This window comes from Tasmannia lanceolata, unplaced genomic scaffold (assembly GCF_043159265.1).
Source record: "Tasmannia lanceolata isolate RefF3 unplaced genomic scaffold, GAP_Taslan_0.1 ptg000020l, whole genome shotgun sequence".
NCBI lineage: Eukaryota > Viridiplantae > Streptophyta > Magnoliopsida > Canellales > Winteraceae > Tasmannia > Tasmannia lanceolata.
The window spans coordinates 5,380,069-5,402,785 of record NW_027518697.1 but is presented as its reverse complement, the minus strand read 5'-3'; the positions used below and the strand labels follow the sequence as shown (position 1 = coordinate 5,402,785).

Genomic DNA, 22,717 nt, shown 5'->3' with positions numbered 1-22,717 from the left:
TCTTTACAGCTAGTACATGACCTTGGTCTCCAGTCATAGACGATCTTTTGCATTTCGATTCCAGTTTGGGTACGAATTTGGATAGTCTGGCAGCTCCTTAATAATCCGTTTAAAACGCAATATAGGAAAAATAAAAATAAAAATAAGGGAGATGATAAATTTGCACCCCCTGTAGGATAATTGTCACCCTTTATAACGTGAATTGTGGGCCTTGTGGCAGACTTTTAACGCTTTTTTGATGTCAAATCACATTAAAAGGGGTCCAAATTATCCTAAAGGCGGTGCAAATTTATCGTCACCCAAAAATAAATGCATTTCATTTTTAGATAAACATCTAAAACACAATTTCAATGATGCAGGTTATTTGTCCAACGTTCCTACTTTGCCCTCACTTTATTTTACAAATGGCAAAATTACCGCTGATAAGGTTAACGTTTAGGCCCTGTTTGGAATGCAGTACCACAACACTTCATGAGTGTGTGTGCGCATGTGTGTGTGAGAGAGAGAGAGACGCAATAATCATATCATTTGCTTCTAAACGTTGGCAATAATCGTATCATTTTCCTCTAAACTTAGGAAATAATAACTTTTTATTGCAAAAAAAAGAAAGGCTAATGCATATTTCTGCTAACCAAGCAACTCTAGCAAGATGATGATTACTACCAATTGGTCGACCATTTGAACGCTTTGATGTATCGATACTATGCTTCCAACTTCAGTCTTAATTTGCATCTGACACAATGATCATAAACGTTACTATTAATTTGTTTAGGGATTTACTAGGTACAATCGCAGAAGGCATTTCGCGGACAAGCTAGCTGTTGCATGAGAGAGCAGCCCCATAGTCTCACTTTTCAACAGATTTTGTCTTATTCATTTAATTCATATGTGGTGGTTGCTCTCTCATGCAACGGCCGGTCTGCGAAATGCCTTCTACTATGGTCCCTAGCAAATCCCATTGGTTTATACTTTCGTCGTATTACATCTTTCCTCAGTATCCTTTTGAAGTATTTTTTATACTTAGAAAAGCTGCCTTCATTTCTAATGTTTATTCATCATCCCTATTTCCATTTTATTCCATGAGTTGTTAATAAAAGGGTCCTCGATCTTTTGCTTGTTATGCCTCTGTGAACCATTTTGTGCTCCAATTCCCAAAATATACCAATCCTCTTGCAAGTAGTCAAACTCTATGCGACAAATTATTTCATCATATGCAGTTACATGAAACTTATCAATAGCCTCTAAATTAAGTCTTACAGAGGTGTTCCTTATTTACTCCTAATGACCCATATAGATCAAGATTCATTCCTTATGGTATCCTAATTACCTATATAGATCAAGATCCATTCATCCTGGTGAACCATCTTCATTATGATTCATTACTTCTGTTTACCCTTCCACACCATGCTTGTCAGGAGCAAGGTTTTCAATTTCATGGTTTTAGTCGGCACGGAAATGGAAATATTTTGGTTTCATTGGAAATCTTATAAAATCACGAAAAATGTATGAAAATGATGAAATTTTATGATGAAATTTTTGGAAATGCTAGAATAAGCACAAATGCATACTTAGAAATCATCACATAATAAAAAAAGCCATCCATAACGGCTTAATCACATCTAACACCTAGTGAAATGAGTTGCCTCACATGCTTGGAATAGTAAAGTAAATAAAGAAGTGCATTGTAATGAGTATGAGAAGTGTAATGACAAGTCTCTCGTCCAAGGACCACAACTCTATGTCAATACCACATAGAGTTACATGGTATTATTGGTCTCATGTTCATTTGGCATCTCATTCATACGATACGGTACGTAGCTTTGTTGTCCAGTTCAGTGGTGTTCCTATCATCCTTCCATTTTTTATCGTTATGCGTTATGACCATTCCGGTCAAATTTCGACAAAATAATGATGTGAAAGGAATTCATTGAGATTTCGTTTCAGTGGGGATGGAAACGAAAATATTTTTATTGTTTCACTAAAATTTTAGAAAAACTTAAAACCATGATTCGCAATAGAAATGATTTATTGAACTTTATCACAGATCTTGATTTTCAATCCTAAGAGCAGTTGAGTTGTTATTCAATGAAAACAAAATGTTTATTTTTGTGAACTAGTATCTCCCTCATGCTCCCCCCCTCCCATCCCCAGTACTCTATCATTGAGATTACTCTGCCAAAGAGAGTTAAATTTTTTTATTTTTGTAGTTCCTTATCGGACGAATGGTATTTTGATTAGCATTAAGAATGTCATCTACAGGTGGCTATATCAAGAATTTTGATCATACAGTGAGTGTTACTAGCATAGAAGGACCATGCTTGTCCAAACTAGTCGAACAATGTCAGCATGTTAATGAGAGTTTTTATATGTTGTCCCTCATGGACACGCGCGTAATCAAGATGCTACCCTTGATATTTGATCCAACGGCCCCTACACCATATAATTTCTGTTACTAAATCAATCAAAAGAAGGAAGAAAAGAAGCAAAGTGTAGTAATAGTTTACTACATCATTTTATTTCATTAAAGCCATATATGTATAGAGATCAAACGTCCATATTATTTAAAAAAAAAGAGAGAGAAACATCATAACATAAGTACTTCATTGAGTGCCACGTGGCAATTACCCATCTTCATCCCTTTGTTTAGTTCTTCCCTGGTGGTTTGGCAGGCGATATTACCTGCATGAAAGAAGTGCATCATGTAAAATAAAAATCTTGGTATGATCGGACGGTCAAGGGAAGTGGACCCCTCTTGCTTCCACTCTTTGTGGTACTTTTGACATCAAGTGGGGCCCCCTTCATACCATTCACTGGATCATTCTATAAAAAGAGATGGGAAATGACACCTATAATCCCTTATTTTGATAATGACACTCATCACTTTAATAGCTTATTGAGACCTCCACAGATCAGATGGATCCAAACGTTAATGTTGGGTAGAGCTGATAGATTTGGTCCATGTCTTTTGATCCATATCACCCTTCTGTAGAATATTGGTTTATCAAGTGGTGGGTCAGGGGAAAGAGGGTGGGAGCTGAATGTCTTCAAAATAGTTTTTTTTTTTCCTTATTTTTCTTGGGCTTTGCCTCATCTCCTCACTCTCCCTCTCTTAACACTTGGTAAGTTACTATTCCATGAAAAAAAAAATCATGGTTGCCAAACACAGCCTTAAAACCCTTGCTCAAAAGGATTTAAAAATATTTTATTTTCCTACTTTTTGAACAGTGATTCTCCTCTGAAACAACCAATTACTCTAAAAGCTTAAGCCTTTAGAGTTAGTGTGATTTGATCATTTATACTTTGTCACTCCCCCCACTTGTGGCCCCTCTTTTTTTGGGTTGGCCATACACTTGAATTTTTAATAATAATGAGTTGTTGGGTTTTGATCCCAGGACTAGAGCAATTACTCTAATACCATGTGAAACAACCAATTACTCTAAAAGCTTAAGCTGTTAGAGTTGGTCTTCCCTCTTCCCTCTAGCTCTAAGCTCTAATTGTGTACAACTTAAGCAGGACCTAGAACTTTCCTATGGACGGTCCGATTCAAAATTGATCCAAAAAAGCACTTCGTAAGGAACTCGAACTGACCAAGACATAAGTGGATCCAATCCAAAGTGGATCCCTTGGCACCCCTACCTTCTACCATATCAAAGCTCCCTTTTATAACTAATTAGATAAGGAAAAACAAAAAAGTGGAGGTTCATTTTTTTGGTAGGTAAGCTGGGATCGAACCTATGACCTCTAGGTTAATAAACAAATCCTCAACCATTAAGCTACAGGCCCAAAACCAAGTGAGGAATTTCATTATTGAAACAAGCGAGTGCGAATATCAAACCCCAAAAGATAGTAATATGCATGTGTACACACATATATATGGGGAAAATGTTTGTGAGCTAGAGCTCATATAAGCTTATATGAGCTAGACCTCACCAACACAGTGGTGTAATGCTTTCCAACAATATGGTAGATGTACCACCCTTGATATTTGATCCAACAGCAGCTCACTTTTTGAGAAGCTGCTGTTCGATCAAATACCAAGGGTGGTGGTACCTCCATCGTACAAGGGCCTTATTGTTGTAAGGCCTTGCACCTCTCTCTCTCTGTCTCTCTCTCTCTCTACACATATATGTGTCTGTGTTGTACCTTCTTCTTCGGCTCCACCTGCTTGGGGGCCGGCTTTGCGGCAGTCGCCTGAGTCTTGCACCCATCGCATGCTTTGGTGGGTTCTTTTTTAGGCTGCCCAAGCGGCGCCTGAGTGCCAATAGGTTTCTCAGGTTTCAAAGATGCCATCCTTCTTAAGGTTAATTGTAAGAGAGAAAATATAGAAGGTTGGAACTTTGTGTTGTTGGACTCAAACAACTAAGCTTGCAAACAACTCATACTTATAGTGGCTTGGTTTCTGTAACACAAGATGGAGTTAGGACCACAAATGCCAGTGGCAATGGAATATATGATATTAGCCTAGGAACTTCATGATATGGAATTAGATGCTTGATTGCTACACTTTGACAAGCCATTTTACGGTCATTTATTGATTCATGAATCTGTACGCATCTGTACTCATATACGGGTGCATATATGTGAGTACCTAAGTAGTTATGTACTAGCATTCTTGGCCCATTCTATGCACGGTCTAAAATGGTGGGCCCCACCCCATCAAAACATGAGGTGGTCTCAATCATGCTATGCATAAGGTGTAAAAAAATTTCCATGAAAAATAATATTCCGTGGGAAATGAGTTTACCAAATGCTGGAAATTTTTTTTTTCATGGAAATTTTTTTGCTAAAATATTCATTACAAAACTTCAAACAAAAATTTCCCATGAAAAAAGACTTCTAATAAAAATCTGCCATTGAAAAAACAAAACAAATGTTTAGTACACGGGGTTTGCTAGGGAGCATCGCATAAGGCATTTCGCGATGGTCCCTAGCATATCCTTTAGTATGTATTTACGTGTAGAGTAATGTTTTAGCAAGGACGACTGGTCCCACCTTGGACTGATCTGAACCGTCTACTTAATAGGCCTTGCTTTGGATCTGCTATGACCCAAAAATCATGGCAATCAATAACGGGTGCAATTCGGGCGGGCTCAACCCGAACCCGACTGGTTCAACCCGGAGAAAAGTCGGGTTGGGTCAAGTTCAGGTCGGGTTCGGGTTGAGTTCGGGTCGGGGTCAGGGTCAGGTTGAGGGCATGGGCAACCCGTCCCGAGTCAACCCGAAATTTTTAATAATTTTTTTATTTTTTAAGCTTAAAATCTCAGGTTGGGTCGGGTTGAACTCTGGTTGGGTCGGGTTCGGATTGGCAAAAAGGGTTCCTCGGTTCGGGTCGGGTTGAACCTTATCGGGTTGGAACTTGGGTTGGGTCGGGTTGAGCAAATGGTTGGTCGGGTCGGGTTCAACCCGACCAGACCCGAGTTGCACCCCTAGCAATCATCCAATCCTAACATCTAAAAATGTCTAATTTTCGGGTGGCTAAATTGTAGGCAACAGTTCAGGTAACAGGAAAGTATATTCATTATTTTATTTTTTTGAATGGTAGAATTCAGGTAACAGGAAAGTATATTCATTATTGGATGTTAGGATTAAATGATTAACGTATTTTTGGGCCATAGGATATCTAAAGCAAGGATTCGAATCAATGAAAGGTGAGAGACAAGGTATCGTGGTAGGGCAAAATGCCATTTGTGTGGAGGACCTTTAGGCCATGTTTGGTAACCATGAAAAATTATTTCATAGAATATTCGTGGCCCCAGCTTTGTGGTGAGTGGGCTGAGAATCTAAGGGAAGATAATTGACTGGGCAGGACATTAGAGTCTTAGAGATAGCATCAAAATTAAATTACATGAGGAAGTGATATATCCGTCCCCTTTTCTTACTCAGGACAGCCCCCTCTAGTGTATTTATGAATACTCTTTTACACTAGAGGGGACGGTCACAAGTAAGAAAAAGGGACAAATATATCATTTCCCAATACATATTAAGAATTGCTTTTTTTAGTTTTAGGAGCTTTTCAATAGTTTTCATGCTCACCCGGCTCCCACCATGTCAAGGTTCTCTCCATGTCCTATCTATCTCTCACAACTGGCCACACAAATATTCAGTGGAATATTTTATTCATGGTGGCCAAACATGGCCTTATGCTTTATAGCAAAAAAACTGCATTTTATTTTGGGAAATGTTATCAGCACTACTGTATTTTGATGAGGGCATTCGTCACTTTATTAAAAGTACAGTATGACCCCACCATAAGATGATCCAAACCGTCCATTAGATGGGCCACAGCGTAAATAGGTTGTGCCCAAAAATCATTTCCATAGGTTGATCTTAACCCTTCGATCTAGAGAGGGTTACAATCAACCTTCTAACATTCAGATCGGAGGGTTAGGATGGTGTCCAAGGCGGACATGTAAGTATCACAATAAGAGTTTTTATATGGTGTCCAAGGCGGACATGGTTCTTAATATTTTTTTTTGGTAGGTGAGCTAAGATTGAAACTTTGTTCTTGATATTTGATCCAATGGTAGCACATTTTTTAAGTGGATGGCAGCACTTGTACCATACTGTAAGATCCCATATCGGAAAGCGAGAGAAAGTTCTGTGTGAACTCTCCTTCTTCCTGTGTAGTAGACTCAGTTTCAGCATCCCTATGGTGTGGGTCAGACACAATTAGCGCTGCTGGAAACAAAACTGGGTAAGAATGAGACCCAAAATGGGACAATTTTTACACAGTTGCGTAGGGTCTGGGGCATGGCACATACTCCAGTTATGTGCATCATATAATGCTAGGGAAACGGAGAGCAGGACCTAAAATGCTATTTAGCTTTAAGTTATTTTAGAATAATTTTTGTCCCCAATCCCCATTAGAAACTTGACAATTGATGAATAAAGATTTATCCAGGAATTAAATCTTTCTAGCTTAATATAATCAAAAGTCCCTCTCCAATTCCGAACAAGAGGAACGCCGCTATAGTCGCGCCAATAAATCCAATTAGGGCACTTTTTCGTACTTTCCTTTCGTAAATTTCCCCCCCTTTTGTCCCAACTGCCCTAGACTCCCTTCAATTCGTTTTTCCGATCGATCTCTATTTCAATCTCTTCAATTCTTTGATTTTCAGTAAATTATTCGATTATGGAACCCATGGATATCGTTGGGAAGTCGAAAGAGGACGTTTCTCTACCCAAAGGTGACATTTTTATTTTTATTTTACTTTTTGCCTTCGCAATTTAACGATTTCTTATGGGTTTTCTCTGTTTCGGTCATTTGGTATTTTTGAGTTTCTGTTTGCTATTGCTTTGAATTCTAATCGATGTTATTGGATGCAAATTTATGTGGATTGGAATGATTCTAATTATATAGTTCTTTTTGGTTTAAATGAAATTCATCTATTGGGAAAGTAAGAGAATTAGGGACCTTTTCATTTTTTTTTTCACTTAGGCCCTGTTTGGATTCCTAGAATTTTCTAGGAAAGTATGGAAAGGAAAAATATTTCTAAATCTTCCTAAATTTTTTTTTGGGGTACTAGACAAAAGATTACTTGAACAACCCTACTCAATTTTTATTTAGAGGGGCCTTTAATTTATAATGATATCCATCTAAATTAGTGTTTAAAAATGTGGATCATATCCTAGTCGACTCGGCACGATGCGGTCGAGTACTCGGTTGATGCGGTCATAATTCGTGAGAGTCAAAGGAGTTTTTATTGACTTTGTAAGGCAAAATGTAAAACGCGGCCAAGGTAAAAGGGAGTCGACTCGGGAGAATCTACACTGCAGAGGAGTTTTAAAACTATGCTATAAATGAACCATAATCATGTTATTAATTAGTTAACATGATGTGTCATTGTAAGTTAGTTAAGTGTGTGGTTGAAAGGAGAGTGGTTATTGTAACATGTAACTACTTAGTATCACATGCAAGGGAAATGATTTTTGCGCTCAAGTGTTTTGATAAACATGTGCTCCACTTGTCTATCGTGTATTATTTAAAGGGATGTCAGAGGATATTACGGTTCTCAAAAGGCTCTTAAAGCCCTTTAAATGCTACACGACAAACAAGTAGGCGCTATCAAAACATTGGAGCGCTGAAATCATTTCCTGATATGCAACTGTAAGTTAAGTAGTTGTCTTATATGTGTGGTTGAAAAGAGAGTAGTTATTGCAACTTGTAACCATGGTTTTAAATTTCGACCGAAATCCAAAATTTTGGATTTCAGTGGAGACCGACACCAAAATCACCCAAAACCGAAACGGTCATTTATTTCGGCCGAAATTCCGGAATTTTGGTTTTTCCGAAATTTGACCCAAAAATCTGTTGTTTTTTTTTAATATTCCACCGAAATTTAATATTGAATTTGGGTTTTGTACCAGATTTCGACCGAAATTTCAAAATTTCAGGGTCTGAAACCGGTACCGAAACCGAAATTTTAAACCTGGCTTGTAACTACATGAGTAGTTATTGTTTTTTTTTTTTTTTGAAAGGTACATGAGTAGTTATTGTAAGTTGTAACTTTAACTCCGTATTCAAATATTGAAATGAAAATGGGACTCTCTGAGGGAATTTAGGACAAGAAGCATATTTAGTCACTATGGAAAAATGTACTCATTATATTATGCGTAAGTGCATTTTGCTGGATTTCTTGCCTAGAGGTAGACCATCTTCGCAGTCAGCATTGCATTATTGCTAATCATTACACTTTGTGTGCTGAAGACGGGGCGGTAGTTTACATCTTTATTCACTGTCAAGTTGCATGGGTGGTATGGTATTTCTTTTTAATCTATTTGGCATAGCCTGGATCTTCCCTCTACATATAGGGGATCTATTAACATACTGGTCATTCTCCCCTTGGACGGCGAGGGGCCGCATTCTTTGGGTCTAGCGCTAGCTTCCTTTATGTGGATCCCTTGGAAAGAACATAACAATAGAGTATTCAAATGTTTAGTGACTAATGTTTGCTCGATCCAGCAGAGGATCCTCCACACCGTGACAGTAGGTGAAGGCACATCTTGAGTTTCGAGATTTCTTTGCCTCTGCCATCCTGAGGTAATGCGAATCTAGGGTTCACATGTTGATTTATAGGAATATGCACCATACATTATCATTACAGAATAAACATCAGGTAGTATGCCAAAGAAATCAGATATGTAACTGAGAGGAATAATAATGTTCTAATTTGCCTGAATATGCGAAAAAAATATAAAATAAACTCGGCAAACTATGGCCCAAAGAAATCCAGAAGGTGTAATAGAATTAGAGTAGGGATATGTGTAAGGTATAGGGTAGCCTCTAAGACAAGAAAAAAATATAGATAGAGATATGAGAAGAATGTACAGATCTTTGCCAAGATAAGGAAGATGAAGGAAAGAAGAATCAGGATCTGAGAGATCGAGATCAGGAAACGATCAGGATCTTAAAAACTTCAAGGTCAAGAAAAGGAATGAAGATCATGGTGAAGAAAAGATAACGAGAAAAGGAGAAATAGTTTATAAGCCCAGACAGAAAAGTGAAAAGAGGGAAAACGGTTTATAAACCCAATCAGAGAGGATGAAAAGAGGAAAAAAAAAAGGGGAAACGGTTTATAAACCCAACTGGGAAGGGTGGAAAGTTGGAAAAGTGGAAATTGTTTATAAACCCAATTGTGAAGGGTGAATGAAAAAGGAAGATTGAAAAGTAGAAGATGGGAGGAGAGAAGAGAAAGGAGAAAGGAGAAAAGAGAACGGAAGAGAGAGGGGAGGGCGTACCCTAACACAAGAGAGGCTTCTTCTCACATTTTTTACAAGCTTTAAAAAAAAAGAGGAAAGTGTTTCTAGTCCGGCCGACTAGAGATCATTCTCTAGTCCGGCACCCAAAAACACATGGGTCCCACATATTTGGATGATGCAAAGCATTCATTTGATGGGCCCTGACATAGAGACGGTGTCCACAAGAAATTAGCTTCATAGGATCATCCCAACCCTATGATTTGTGGAGCTTAAAATGGACGGCTATAAACCGCCACAAATCTGTCAATTTTTTAACTCCACAAATCGAAGGGTTAAGAAGATCCTATGAAGCTGAATTTTTGTGGACATCCTATCTATGATGAGGCCTATCAAATGAATGCTTTAGATCACCCAAATATGTGGGACCCATGTGTTTTTGGGTGGCGGACTAGAGAATGATCTCTAGTCGGCCGGACTAGAAACACTTTTCTCAACAAAAAAAAACCATAGGGATTTTATAAGGAGGCATGAGCGGTATTTTGTGGATTTTCTAAAAATAGTAATTCCACACTTACTATAAATAGTAAATCCGTGTTTACTATAAATAGTAAGTCCATATTTTTTAATGGGTGATGTATGGGTTAAGGCTTAATTGATGCTATGCCTTACGAAACTATGAGGAAGGTAGGCCATAGGTGATGTGGACATCCCCCCACATCTAGGCTAAATAAAAATACTAGTAATCCAAATAAAATACTAATAAAAGAAATTAACACATGTCTAATTGTCCAATAGGAAAAATAAATAAATCTAATGGATGCCAAGATTATTGAATCACATCATGATGTCATGGGATGAGATCCAGCTTAGCAGTCCTAGGGTGGATAAAATAAGCAATCTCCTAAGTGCCCCCCTCCGGCTGTCGCCGTAGCCATCACCTGGATTTATCAAGCTTAACTTTGACAGGTCGAGTTTAGGAAGTCCATGACGACATGTATCTTAGGGTATTTTGCGCGATGTTGGAAGGTAACTGCGCTTACCGTACTCAGGCCCCGCCCTATAGGATTTCTTGACTCCGACTTGGTTTGAGACTTTTGGCATGCTCACGAGGATTTGCTCGGAGGATTCTAACCTTGTGGATGACCTCATTTTCGAAGGAGACTCTCTGAATGTTATTAACAAAAAACGAGGCGAATTATCCATGGCGATTAGTAGTTGCAATGGAGGAAGCTAAGTACAGAATTGAAGGGCACTCCATGACTTTTTAGCATGTTTGGCAGCTAATTCCGAGGCTGTTCAGCTCACCCGATCAGGATTTATGAGGGAGAGGCTAGCGACCTTTGATTTTCTCACCCCTTGATGGTGGGAGGGAGGAGCTTTTTTCTTTTAGGTTTTATGTTTGTGCTTTTCAGTTTGTTTCCTGACTGTCTCATTCGGCTGTTTCTGCTGTTTTTATTTAATAAAACTTGCCATTTAAAAATGCTCATCATCAAGTGGGATTACAACTTTTATTTATCATTTTTTACTTGTCATAGGCGCTGCATTTTTCTACTTTTTATGGAATTAGTTTATGAAACAGTTCTCTCTTATCTCTACGTCTCTACAAACCTGTGGGAAGAATTTGATTTGGGAGAAAGTTGTTTATAATGTACACATGTTAATGTAAATATATTTTAAAACTTGTAAGTGTTTCATGCATGTAGTTACACAGAAGATTTAAGGAAAAACCTTTGTTGTGCTTTTATTTTGTCCTTGCTGCTGTGCGAGGTTATATGCAAGTATGTTACAGACATGATGGATGAAGTTTGTCCTATATTTCTATTGTTGTGTTTTAGTAACATGTTCATGCGAATTGTTATTACTTTCCAGCAACTATGTTTAAAATCATCAAAGAGATGCTGCCACCAGATGTTCGTGTTGCAAGGGACGCTCAAGATCTTCTTGTTGAGTGTTGTGTAGGTGAGATGATTTTTTTTTTTTTTTGAAATATTAATATATTGAAAGAAAGAACCGACAAGGCATTATTGATTATGTTGTACTTTTATGCAGTTGTACTTTTTCCTAAATGTACTACGACTGATACTGATGAGGTTCTGATATATAACTTAGAATTTTTCATAAAAACTGAAGTGGTGCTACATATCATAAATGTTTGGGAAAAATATCCGACAGATGTAAGTTTTTATCATTCTTGAGATGAGCCGAGCTTAAGCTCGGTTTGTTCCACTTAACGAGCCGAGCCGAACACGAGCCTTCATAAAAACTAAACGAGCCGAGCCCGAACACCCCAAAGATCACCTCAGCTCGGCTCATTTGCAGCCCTGACTTCATCCAATCGCTTTGTTAGTTCACTGATATTTACTCAATTTTCTCAAATGAGGACAATATGGCAAAAATCCCTCACGGCTCTTCATTCTTCTCTTCCAAAAGATACTTTCAATGGAGGAGAAAGAAAGACCAAGACCAAGAACATCCAGCTTTCAACGCCCACCCCGTGGCCGAGAAATGGGCCCACATTGTTTGGATGATCCAAAGCATTCATTTGATGGGGCCTGACATAATCCGTGGACGAACCCTCAACTGAGGTTTGAACCCAGGTCAGCCTTGAGGCAATAGCTCTGATACTATGTGAAACAACCAATTACTCCATGAGTAAATGATGTTGGGGTTGGTGTTATTTAATCTTTTATACTTCAACATGAGAAGAAGACAGAGAAACGGGGGGTGAAGTTGTTGGAGGAATCTCTGTGGAAGACGTATTGTAATGGGAAAAAATGTGGGTTTGCGATGAAGCGGGAACGTGGGCCCGTCCTTCGAGTGGAAGGAGTTAAAGGCCGTGGAGCCCATCTCGATGGATGCCAGCGTGCTGCTGGAGAACAGTGACGGGGAACTCATGTGCATGAGGCAGGGCTCGATTCCAGAGACTTAAGAGGCTTTTTGCATGATGAACCCTGTGGCTCTGGTGGTCCTGAACTTAGTATCTATTTGCTTAGAGTTTGAGGCCATTTTAAGTTTAGTTTCCCCCTCTTCCTTTGCCATTTGTTTTATGTTTTTGTATAGGAAATATCAAGGTTGCCGAAAAAGTGGAAGAATAATTTTGCCCATCACTATGTATAGCCAAAATGGTCGCTATCAGAATAATTTTGCTCACTGGTAATAAATTTATGCATTATATGACGAAAATGCCCTTATAATCTTTTTTTCTTTTTTGAAAGGTAACAATTTTACTCCATAGATACAGAGATTACAAAATGAGCACAAGGGACAAGATGTCCCTGTGATGTACATATAATCCCTACATCAAAGATGACATTGATCAGTGATAGTGACCACCGTGTCCGATCAGCTTGCCCCCTCCTTCGCTAGGAGATCTGCCGTAGTATTGCCGTCCGCCGCCTGTGTGCTACCAAAGGGCAAATTTCCCGAATGAGATCCCGGATCTCGTCCACCGTGTTCGCTAGGCGCCATGGCCCAGCCGAAAGATTTTCGGCCCATGCATTGACGTTTGTGGAATCTCCATGGCGCCATTCTTCTGAAAGCTTATTTTTGGTTCCTGGGAGTATTTTTTTTACCCTTCCTAGGGTTTTGTGCGGGGTTATTTTGGCTCCTGGGATTATTTTGGGCCCACCAACTAAACGTGGGTTTCCTGTGGAAATTCCACAAAAGTCCCAAGAATAAAAAAATTCCGGCAACCAAAAGATTCGATTATTCCTTTTCAGCCATAAATGCCAAATTATGGCACAAGGGATAGAACGCCACATCTTCTCCCCAATGCATCCATTAAAGCCACTGCCCCAGTGTGCCAAAATTTTGGAAATGCTATTGGGTAATGAGAGAACATTTCCTACACACTTGTGTAGGTAAGTTACCTACACACTACCTTAAAATGCAGTGGGGGCCCACATTGTTGGGTGATCCAAACAATTCATTTGAATGGTCTTCACATAGATAGGGTGTCCACAAAAAATCAGATCCATAGGATCATCCCAACCCTACGATTTGTGGAGGTAAAATGGACGTGTATAAACCTTTAGAAATTAGTCCATTTTTTGCCTCCATAGTTTGAATCGTTAGGATGAAATTATGGATCTAATTTTTTGTGGACACCCTATCTATGTGAGGACCATTCAAATGAATGGTTTGGATCACCCAAACAATGTGGGCCCCCACTGTATTTTAAGGTAGTGTGTAGGTAACTTATCTACACAAGTGTGTAGGAAATGTTCTCTCATTGGGTAATACCCATGACATTCCAAAAAAATTGAGAGTATCCATCCAGATAGAAAAAGAGTAAGGACATAATAAAAGAACATGATCCAGAGATTCCGAATTTTTGCAGCATAACACACACATACTTGCAAGCTGTATGTTCTTCCTCTGCAATCTTTCGCACGCATTAATACAACATTTAGACACCGTCCAGGCAAAAACAGTGATTCAAGGGGGGATAAATGGTTTCCAGAAATGCCACTGATAAGATGCCTGTGACAATGGCTCATCTAGTTTTTGGAAGCTTAACAAATTACCCTTAAAATTTTCCAACGTAAAAATGCCCTCATAATCTTGTTCTATGCTTGGATTTTGCTAGTAGTTTGCTGGTATGCCATGGGGGAAGAGGAGGAGACAAGGAGACAGGCCAAGTAGTCTCATGGTACCTTTGAAATCCTACATGCAACCAAACATAATTTTGCTAACGTGGCACCCTAAAACCACAAAATCCCTACGAAAACCGAGATATTGTGTAACCAACCAAACAATAACAAGATACATTCCATCTGTCTTAGATAATGGCCCATCTACAGAGGGCTATTCTGCCAGATAGTCTGCACCATGGGCAATTTCAAAAGACCTCAGTCTTGCAAGGGTAGTCAAAGCCACCCAGCACGAACTCAAGGAAAGCCTGCTCAACCGTTATCAAACTATTGTATACTTAAAAAATGGAACATAGAATGAGAATGCCAACATATGGCAGCAAAATCTACCACAACTATGCCAACATAGCCTGCACCATGTGCAATTCTCAATGACTTGATCATCGATGTTTCCATGCTAGCATCATGGTATTTATTACATGCATTCTTCGTGTTCAATTTGTTGGGGAAGGTTTGTGCATCAATTGGGGCATTCATGATACTTTATAATCCTCATCTTGAGTTTATATTATGCGAGTCACATTCAAAATGGCAGAGAAATATGTTATGTAAATGTCTAATCTCAAAATTAATCAACATGGATTTCTACAATTTCTTGTACATGTGATATATTCATCCACAGTGGGGAGAGACACTGCAGTGATCATGCAACTAATAGTTATTAGAAGAGCAATTAGAAAAGAATAATTAGTAACACAATTTGTTGGCCCTGGTTGGCTAACGTAAGTTGAAAGGCCCTTGACTGCATCAACCAAATCAATCTATACTCCCCCCACCAGTCTCAAGCAGAGAATGTCACACAGAAGATAACCATAATCAACCATCTTCCTCCTCTTCCTTTTGTCCTGTCTGTCATCTCTAAGATAACCATAATCAACCATCTTCCTCCTCTTCCTTCTGTCCTGTCTGTCATCTCTCAGCGCTTTAGAGGATCAGGTCTCTGTCTAGCAAACCCTGGCTAAACGACATAATTGACGAGATGTGGGCCCAATATTAACACAAACCAGAAACATGGATATGCAAGCTGCATCAGTAGCATAAAACAGTAGAAAACTCACATATAGAAAAGAAACAAGTAAAACAAATTGAGATATAATTGAACATACAAAAGAAACAAGTAAAACATATAGAGAGATAATTGATCATACTCCAAATAATTAAGGCATAAGTTGTAACTGTCCTTTGCAGAGGTTTATTGTGATGAGAGATAATTGATCATACTCGAAAATAATTAAGGCATAAGTTCTAACTGTCCTTTGCAGAGTTTTTATGTTGATGAGAGATAATTGATCATACTCGAAAACACTTAAGGCATAAGATCTAACTGTCCTTTGCAGAGGTTTATTGTGATGAGAGATAATTGACCATACTCCAAATGCTAATTAAGGTAAGTTCTAACTGTCCTTTGCAGAAGTTTATTATGATGAAAGATAATTGATCATACTCCAAATGTTAGGCGTAAGTTTTAATGTCCTTTGCTGAAGTTTATTATGATGGTAGATAATTGATCATACTCCAAATGTTAATTAAGGTGTAAGTTCTAACTGTCCTTTGTAGAAGTTTATTATGATGGGAGATAATTGATCATACTCCAAATATTAATTAAGGTGTAAGTTGTAACCGTGCTTTGCAGAAGTTTATTATGATGGTGCTTTTCTGGAAAAAGCATGCAAAAGACACTGTCTTAAGGTGGGGCAACTTGAAAATTGAGCCATTGGTACACACTTAAAACAAACCAGAAACATGGGGATATGCAAGCTGCATAAATAAGCAGAAAACTCACAAATGGAAAAAAAAGACAAATAAATAAATAGAGGTAATTGAACAAAGTTTATAACTTCAAATGCTAATTAAAGTTGTTTCTTAATTTGTAGAACTTATTATGATGGTTTGTTTCACAGAATAAAGCAGGCAGCACACACAGTTTTAATGTGAGTCCCCCCCCCCCCCCCCCCAAAAAAAAAAAAAAAAAAAACCTGTAACTTGAGACAATACCTAAATTGAGACATAGGTACACAAAAGACTTACTGTGCATTCACCCATTTCCATTTCAGTGTGATTCTATCTGATTATTTTGGGAAAAGACAATACAACTTGCTCTGTACACGAAAGAATTGAACGAGGAGCCGTATGAGGTGAAAATCTCATGTAATTCTAAATGAGCCATGTGGTGGGGGTACATGGATTGCATATTGTACAAACACCCCATTTCACTATTGAGCACTATGATTACTACTCATCTTTAAAACACATCACATTCTAGTATGAGAATGATCTGTTTTGGTAAAAGAACATCCAGCGAGGACTTTTAAATGTAAATAATTTTAGCAAAAATGGTTTAGCAAAAGAGAATCATAGACAGATAATATATGTATATATCATCTTTTTTACAAAACATAAAGAAGTTTTCTCACATGGAAACATGTTAGAATGAACCATATATCGCATTTTTCAAAAACTAAAGGGAAGGAGTCAATCGTTCAAGTATGAAGATATCTGTACCTGAAGCAACATGGAAGGAGCTGGATCAGGAGCAACATGAGTTCTTGTTTTCCTAATGTTAATAGTTGTTACGGACGGGCTGTTATTTGTGGTTATATCCCAAAAGCTACGCTTCTTAGCTGTTGGTGCTGGTGACACGAACCGGTGACTTGGGCTCTTCAATTCTCCTGCCACTGCCACTTTCTCTCCCTTTGTCCTTCCCCTTTCAGCAGGTTCCTTTGCTCGTAATAAACTCGCCCGTGTGACAACTCTCTTCGTCCCTTTGCCCTCACCTCCTCCTGGTTTTGGGAGCTCACTTGTATTGTTTCGTGAAAGCTCGCGAATAAAATCATCCTTTTGCTTAATCTGGAATGCATGCTCCCTCTTCATTCTCTCCATCTCTGTCTCCAATGTTTGCACTGTCCGTCGGAGCTCTCGAGCCACCTCTTCGGCCCCCCTTTTCTTTGATAGTGGTGTGTTAAAGCAATTCCCTGATAAGAGGGAGGACTTGGGTCGGCGTTTCTCAGTTGGTTGCGTCGAACATTGTGGAGATAAGAGAGAGGAAACAGAAGAGGGTGTTGGAGAGACATTTGCCGCTAAGGATTGTGCCTGTATTGTTAGGAGTTTTTGTTGCTGACGTGCGAGTTGCATTCTCAGCTCATGGTTCTCCTTTTGCAATTCAAGCAATAGTTTTGCCTTATCGGTTTCTGATTCTGGTACCTGGACTAATTCTTCATTTGGATTACAGGCCTGAAATAAGAAAAAGGAGTAAAACATAATTGAATTTGGGTTAATTCTGTGATTGGGAAGGTTTTTTGTGTGTGTGTGTGTGTGTGTGTGGTGAGAAAATTGGATGCTGAAGTGATTGGACCTTGGTTCGGATTTCCTTGGCGCGGTCAGCCCAATGAAGGGTGTTTTGGGTCTCTCCAAGAGAGAGATTGCTTGGGCTAATGTTTGCTATCATGATGGTGTTGCACACTCCTCCTAGAGAGTCCTTGAGGAGTTGGGTGAGCTTGGAGTTGCGGTAAGGGATGTGTTTTTTGCCCTCAACAAGTGCGTTGATGCAGCTACTTAGTGCAAGGAGAGAGCGGTTGATGTTGGCACCTTCAAGGGACCTTAGTGTTCTTTGATCAGTAGCAAGAGCTCTCTCCGATCCAGCTAGATCAATGAGCGAGAGCTTCCCCACTCGATGAATTATATTTGTCGCATCTTTTACTCGATATTCTGCTATAACCTGCAAGTTTCAGGCAAATAATGGAAAATCATTAGAAGAATTCATTAAGAACAATGTGTATGTAAGGCCTTTTACTCTCCTAAAGATGATCATCTCTAGTCCAAAACTACCTGTAGAATAGCATGAGAACGCGAAGATGTTTCGTTGACACGAGTTGGTTCCGTAGTTCTGTTCTGATTTCCTTGTTGAAGAAGTGCCATGACCTGTAACAACAAATAGCACATCAAACCATCGTTCCACTGCTTCAACATATTACCACCACAATAAATTAGTAGGAGAGTAAATGGATTACTTCATCTGTTGAATAAGCCCTGTATTGAGTAAGACCCGCTGCCACAATCCCCTGAAATACCCACAGACCAATTTTTTTCAGTCTATGATTCAAATCCATTAGTTCTATTTGATTTGCAATCATTTGGTAACCTAATTTTTGTCTACTTCACACAGCAACTACAAATAATTAACAGTAAAGAGAAAGTTTGGAGTTGCGTTTCAGTCAAGCTATTTTTTTAAGAAATCATTTGGCATGACATAACAAGAAATTCAATCTAGATTAGAGAAAGGTACTTGGTTTTCCGCCAGTTACCTATTTAAAGCAATCTCATCAACACAAATCAGTAACTTTAGGTGAACCCATAGAAAGTGGAAGAAAGAAAAACTGTTTTTTTTTCCTCACATTTTTCCATGAGAACAGGGTGTAATTTCAATTCAAGAATTAAAGATTCTAGAAGGTTAGTTGGGTTTCTGCCTAAATGCTTTTCTGAAAGATTCAATTTGACTCCATGAATAAGTGGAAAACATTAGCTAAAGTACAAAGAAAATGTATAATATACAATAGATTGAAGGATGAACCAAAACTCTACCTAAACCACTTTCTAATAGGAAAAATAAGTCTTCTTTTCTACCTATATCAATCCATGTTTTAAAACCAGAACTGTGGATGAATTAAGGGCCCGTTTGGATACCTCATGCATTTGTATTTTGATTTGGATTTGAGTTTTGGATACAAAACACATCAATCATCTTCATGATCATGTTTTAAGAGAGAGAGAAAGAGAGGGAGGGATGTCTCGCTGCTGCCGGAGCAACGTCGAGGAGGAGCGATGGGGAAGGAAGTTGCCACAAATATTGATTTCCAAATAATGTCTCGCAGAACAGATTTGAAAATCGCAATTTTTTGCACTGTTGTAGCTGATCTGGAAATCTAAGGATCTGATCCAGTCCAAAATATCAACTAAATCCAAATCTAAAATTTGTTGGCATCCAAACGTGGCCTAACAGAAAATGATGAAATTGAGATTTTTTATTCACTGACCTGTTTATCTTCTCTGAGAACCAAAGGCCGTCCAGGGGAGAGCAGATCCCTAACAGTTTCGTTGTAGACCTCGAGGTAAGATAGGTGAACCACATGATTACCATCGCAGCTCCGTTGTCTGATCTTTGAGAAGAGTTCCTTGACTGCCAACACCATCACTCCTGGGTTATCCACTGTTCCAAGCATTGTGTACGTCTTTCCAGCTCCCGTGGCACCATAGCAGAACACTGAACCATTCCTCCCCTGCAAAACACCTTCCACAAGATCTGCTGTTCTGCAAATTCCAATTGAGTTGGTGGCATTGTTGTTAAGTTTCTTTGTAAATTTAACCATGAAAAAACATAAAATGCAGTGGCAGAATTATGAGTCTATTGGAAGAGCAGAGAAATATTGAATAAAGCATTGGATGGTGCTAACAGTGTGAAACAACCAATTACTCCAAAAGCATAAGCTATTAGAGTTAGTTTTATTTAATCATTAATACTTCAACACTCCCCCTCACTTGCGACCCTCTTTTTTGGGTTGGTGATACACACGGATTTTTAATATCAAGGAGTTGTTGGGTTTTGAACCCAGGACCTGTCGTGAGCCAATAGCTGTGATACCATGTGAAACAACCAATTACTCCAAAAGCTTAAGCTGTTAGACTTGGTGTTATTTGATCATGGGTTTTGCTAACGAGTGCACTAGTTAAGGTGCATTGGTAAAGAAATTTTACAATCATTTTACACGTGTTTTCATACTTTTACACATGTTTTGGGACCTTTTTATCAAAACATGTGTAAAATTTCTTTAGCCATGCACATTCGTTAGTAAAACCCTTTGATCATTTATACTTCAACACTCTCCCTCCCATGTGGCCCTACGTATGGATTTTTAATATCAAGGAGTTGTTGGGTTTTGAACCCAGGATCTACGGGAGGATTATCTCTAAGGGTTTTTGTTATCAGAGCCAAGGGACTCGAGTTCAAACCTCCCGGATAGCAAAAATCCACATGCAATGGTCGGCCCAAAGTGGGACCACATGTGTCACGTGTTTGCCAAGTGGGCCACACGTGCGGGGGAGTGTTAAAGTATAAAAGATAAATAACGCCTTTCTCCAACAGCTTAAGCTTTTGGAGAAGTTGGTAAGTTAACAGTTTTGTTAACGAGTGCCCTTAAGGTGCATTGGGAAAGGAATTCTACACATGTTTTGATAAAAATGACACAAAACATTTATAAAATTCTCAAACAATGTGAAAAATGATTGGAAAATTGCTTTCCGAATACACCTTAATGAGTGCCCTAAGGGCACTCTTAGGGCACTCGTTAACAAAACCCTATCTCTAATATCATGTGAAGCAACCTAGTACTCCAAAAGCTTAAGCCGTTAGAGTTGACATTATTTAGTCATTTATACTTCAACAGTTCAACATTAACAGCATCACAGAAATTCAAGAAAACTTTGCCATTCCTAAGTAACGAAGAAAAGAAATGTGATGTCCTCGAAGAACAAAATGGAGTAATAAATCATGTCAAATTTGTTCAAGAAAAATTTGACATTCCTAAGTAATGAACAGAAGAAATGGGTTGTTTTTGCAAGAACAAAAGGGAGTGATAAATCCTGTCAAATTATATCATTTTTTCCAAAAAATTGGAATATCTAGCACTTACGTCGTGGAATAAACTTCTTGTTGCGTGGTCGAATCAGGAAACGAAGCATCGAAAGCAAAATGCCGTCCTCGAACCCTCTTTAATCGAAGATAGTCATTCTCAGTCGCGAATTCTGTCAGATAAACATCCCTTCTATTAACAATCCGTACGCAACACCGAGACCCCGCTTCTTTCTCCTTCTTTGCCGTCGGCCGGAGCCTCACAAAGACATGAATCCGACTACCCGGCGCACAATTCTCCTCAATTCTATCCAATTCCCCCCCAATTTTCGACTCTCTCCGAACCCTTCCTTCTGATTGAGATACTACACCTCCCATCGAAAGCTTTCTCGCCACGTTCAATCTTGTTTCCTTATTTGGGCAAGAAAATCCTGCTATTTGATTTTGATCAATACCCATTGAGTTCTCCTTCATTTCTTTTTCTTCTTTTTTCTTCGATCCAAGGAGCTCGACGCTCGGATGGGTCGTGAACCGCTGTTCGTCCGTTTGAATTGATGGGTTCTTGAGAGACTGCTCATAGAAAAGGGTAAGAGCTTTCATCTTCTCTTTAAGTCCATGGTGTGGATTCCTCATAAGAGAAGGACCCAAATGGGATTCTTCATGATCAACCCGCGAACGTACTCGCTGGTTCAAATTCACTTCATCTAGGCCAGAAGATATCTGTGCCCGCGTAGAGACCGGCATTTTAAAGAATCCAAAATACGCAAAAAGCAAAGGCAAAAACGACTAATCGAGCATTTCCCTACAATTTTTTTCTCAGCCCCAGTTGCCCTAATTCCTTAAAATGTGAAGATCTTGTGAAAAACCAAAGTTGGGAAAACAATTTTTTCTCAAACCCAGTTGCCCTAATTCCTCAAATGAGAAGATCTTGTTAAGAACAAAGTTGGGAAAATGAAAGTAGCTGAAAGGGAGCAAGAAAAAAACAGGGGAAATGGAGAAGAAGAAAAGGAGGAGGAGGCGAATCGGGAATGGAATCTTAAAGGGAAGATCTGAGTCGTTGATTGGATTAGCAATGGACGGTTGTTAGGAAAGAGAGGGGAAAAGATTTTTTTGAAATCTTTGAAAATCGTAACGGGCGAAATTGTGTCAGGGCCTAACGGTCTTATTTTTTTAGGCTTTGGGAGCCCATAGTCCTTTCAAAATTTGTCTCCTTTGCACGAGAAATCCTTGCTTTTTATAATGCAATAATTAAAGCAATCTTGGTTTTTTTTTTGGGAAATGTTATCAGCACTGCTGTATTTTGATGCCGGCACTCTCACTTTATTAAAAGTATGGTACGGCCCGCACTACAGGATGATCCAAACCGTCCTTTAGATGGGCCACAGCCTAAATAGGTTGGGCCCCAAAAATCATTTCCATAGGTTGATCCTAGCCCTCCGATCTGAATGTTTGAGGGTTGATCCTAACCCTCTATACAGTGGTGTTGATAACAACCTTTTGGATTATCCTGTGGTGCGGGCCATGCCATACTTTTAATAAAGTGAGGAGTGCGCTCATCAAAATACAGTAGTGCTGATAACATTTCCCTTTTATTTTATTTTATTTAGTCAATCCCCACCAAGATATCGTAACGGTACACGTGGGAGCATCTTTCAATGATCCGGATCTTCTATTTCGTGTACGAAACCAAATCCGTTAGGTGATCCAGTGATCTTTTTATCCCTATTTTGTCCATCAACTTGAT

At 38.9% G+C, this 22,717-nt stretch overlaps 1 protein-coding gene and 2 long non-coding RNA genes across 4 annotated transcripts; 1 reads left to right on the top strand and 2 right to left on the bottom strand.

Annotated features, from left to right (window-relative positions):
- Positions 1 to 2,478: 2,478 nt before the first annotated feature.
- Positions 2,479 to 4,449, bottom strand: LOC143854816 (uncharacterized). Its single transcript, XR_013237594.1, has 2 exons — positions 4,144 to 4,449; positions 2,479 to 2,679 (listed from the first exon to the last, which is right to left on the bottom strand). It is a non-coding gene; the product is annotated as an uncharacterized LOC143854816 (long non-coding RNA).
- Positions 4,450 to 10,206: 5,757 nt separating this feature from the next.
- LOC143854783 (uncharacterized) lies at positions 10,207 to 12,882 on the top strand. The gene is made up of 2 exons (XR_013237585.1): positions 10,207 to 11,658; positions 12,130 to 12,882. It is a non-coding gene; the product is annotated as an uncharacterized LOC143854783 (long non-coding RNA).
- A 1,966-nt stretch (positions 12,883 to 14,848) lies between these two features.
- On the bottom strand, positions 14,849 to 22,162 carry LOC143854374 (kinesin-like protein KIN-8A). 2 transcript variants are annotated; one of them, XM_077364286.1, is made up of 7 exons: positions 21,035 to 22,162; positions 19,382 to 19,655; positions 18,359 to 18,409; positions 18,177 to 18,269; positions 17,704 to 18,066; positions 16,854 to 17,582; positions 14,849 to 15,375 (listed from the first exon to the last, which is right to left on the bottom strand). In XM_077364286.1, the coding sequence occupies exons 1-7, from the start codon at positions 21,715 to 21,717 to the stop codon at positions 15,310 to 15,312; spliced, it is 2,259 nt and encodes a 752-aa protein (XP_077220401.1). In that variant the 5' UTR covers positions 21,718 to 22,162; the 3' UTR covers positions 14,849 to 15,309. The 2 variants fall into 2 exon arrangements, with proteins under 2 accessions (XP_077220401.1, XP_077220402.1); XM_077364287.1 differs by having other exon boundaries at positions 14,850 to 15,309.
- Between the last annotated feature and the right edge of the window lie 555 nt (positions 22,163 to 22,717).

What these genes read in the sequence shown, in the direction of transcription:
- LOC143854374 (XM_077364286.1), bottom strand. Translation starts at nt 21,717, where the DNA reads ATGCCGGTCTCTACGCGGGCACAGATATCTTCTGGCCTAGATGAAGTG. An exon ending in TTCTCAGAGAAGATAAACAG is followed by an intron (nt 18,410 to 19,381) that starts GTCAGTGAATAA and finishes TGGGTATTTCAG; the next exon opens with GGGATTGTGGCAGCGGGTCT. An exon ending in CCAAGGAAATCCGAACCAAG is followed by an intron (nt 17,583 to 17,703) that starts GTCCAATCACTT and finishes TTCTTATTTCAG; the next exon opens with GCCTGTAATCCAAATGAAGA.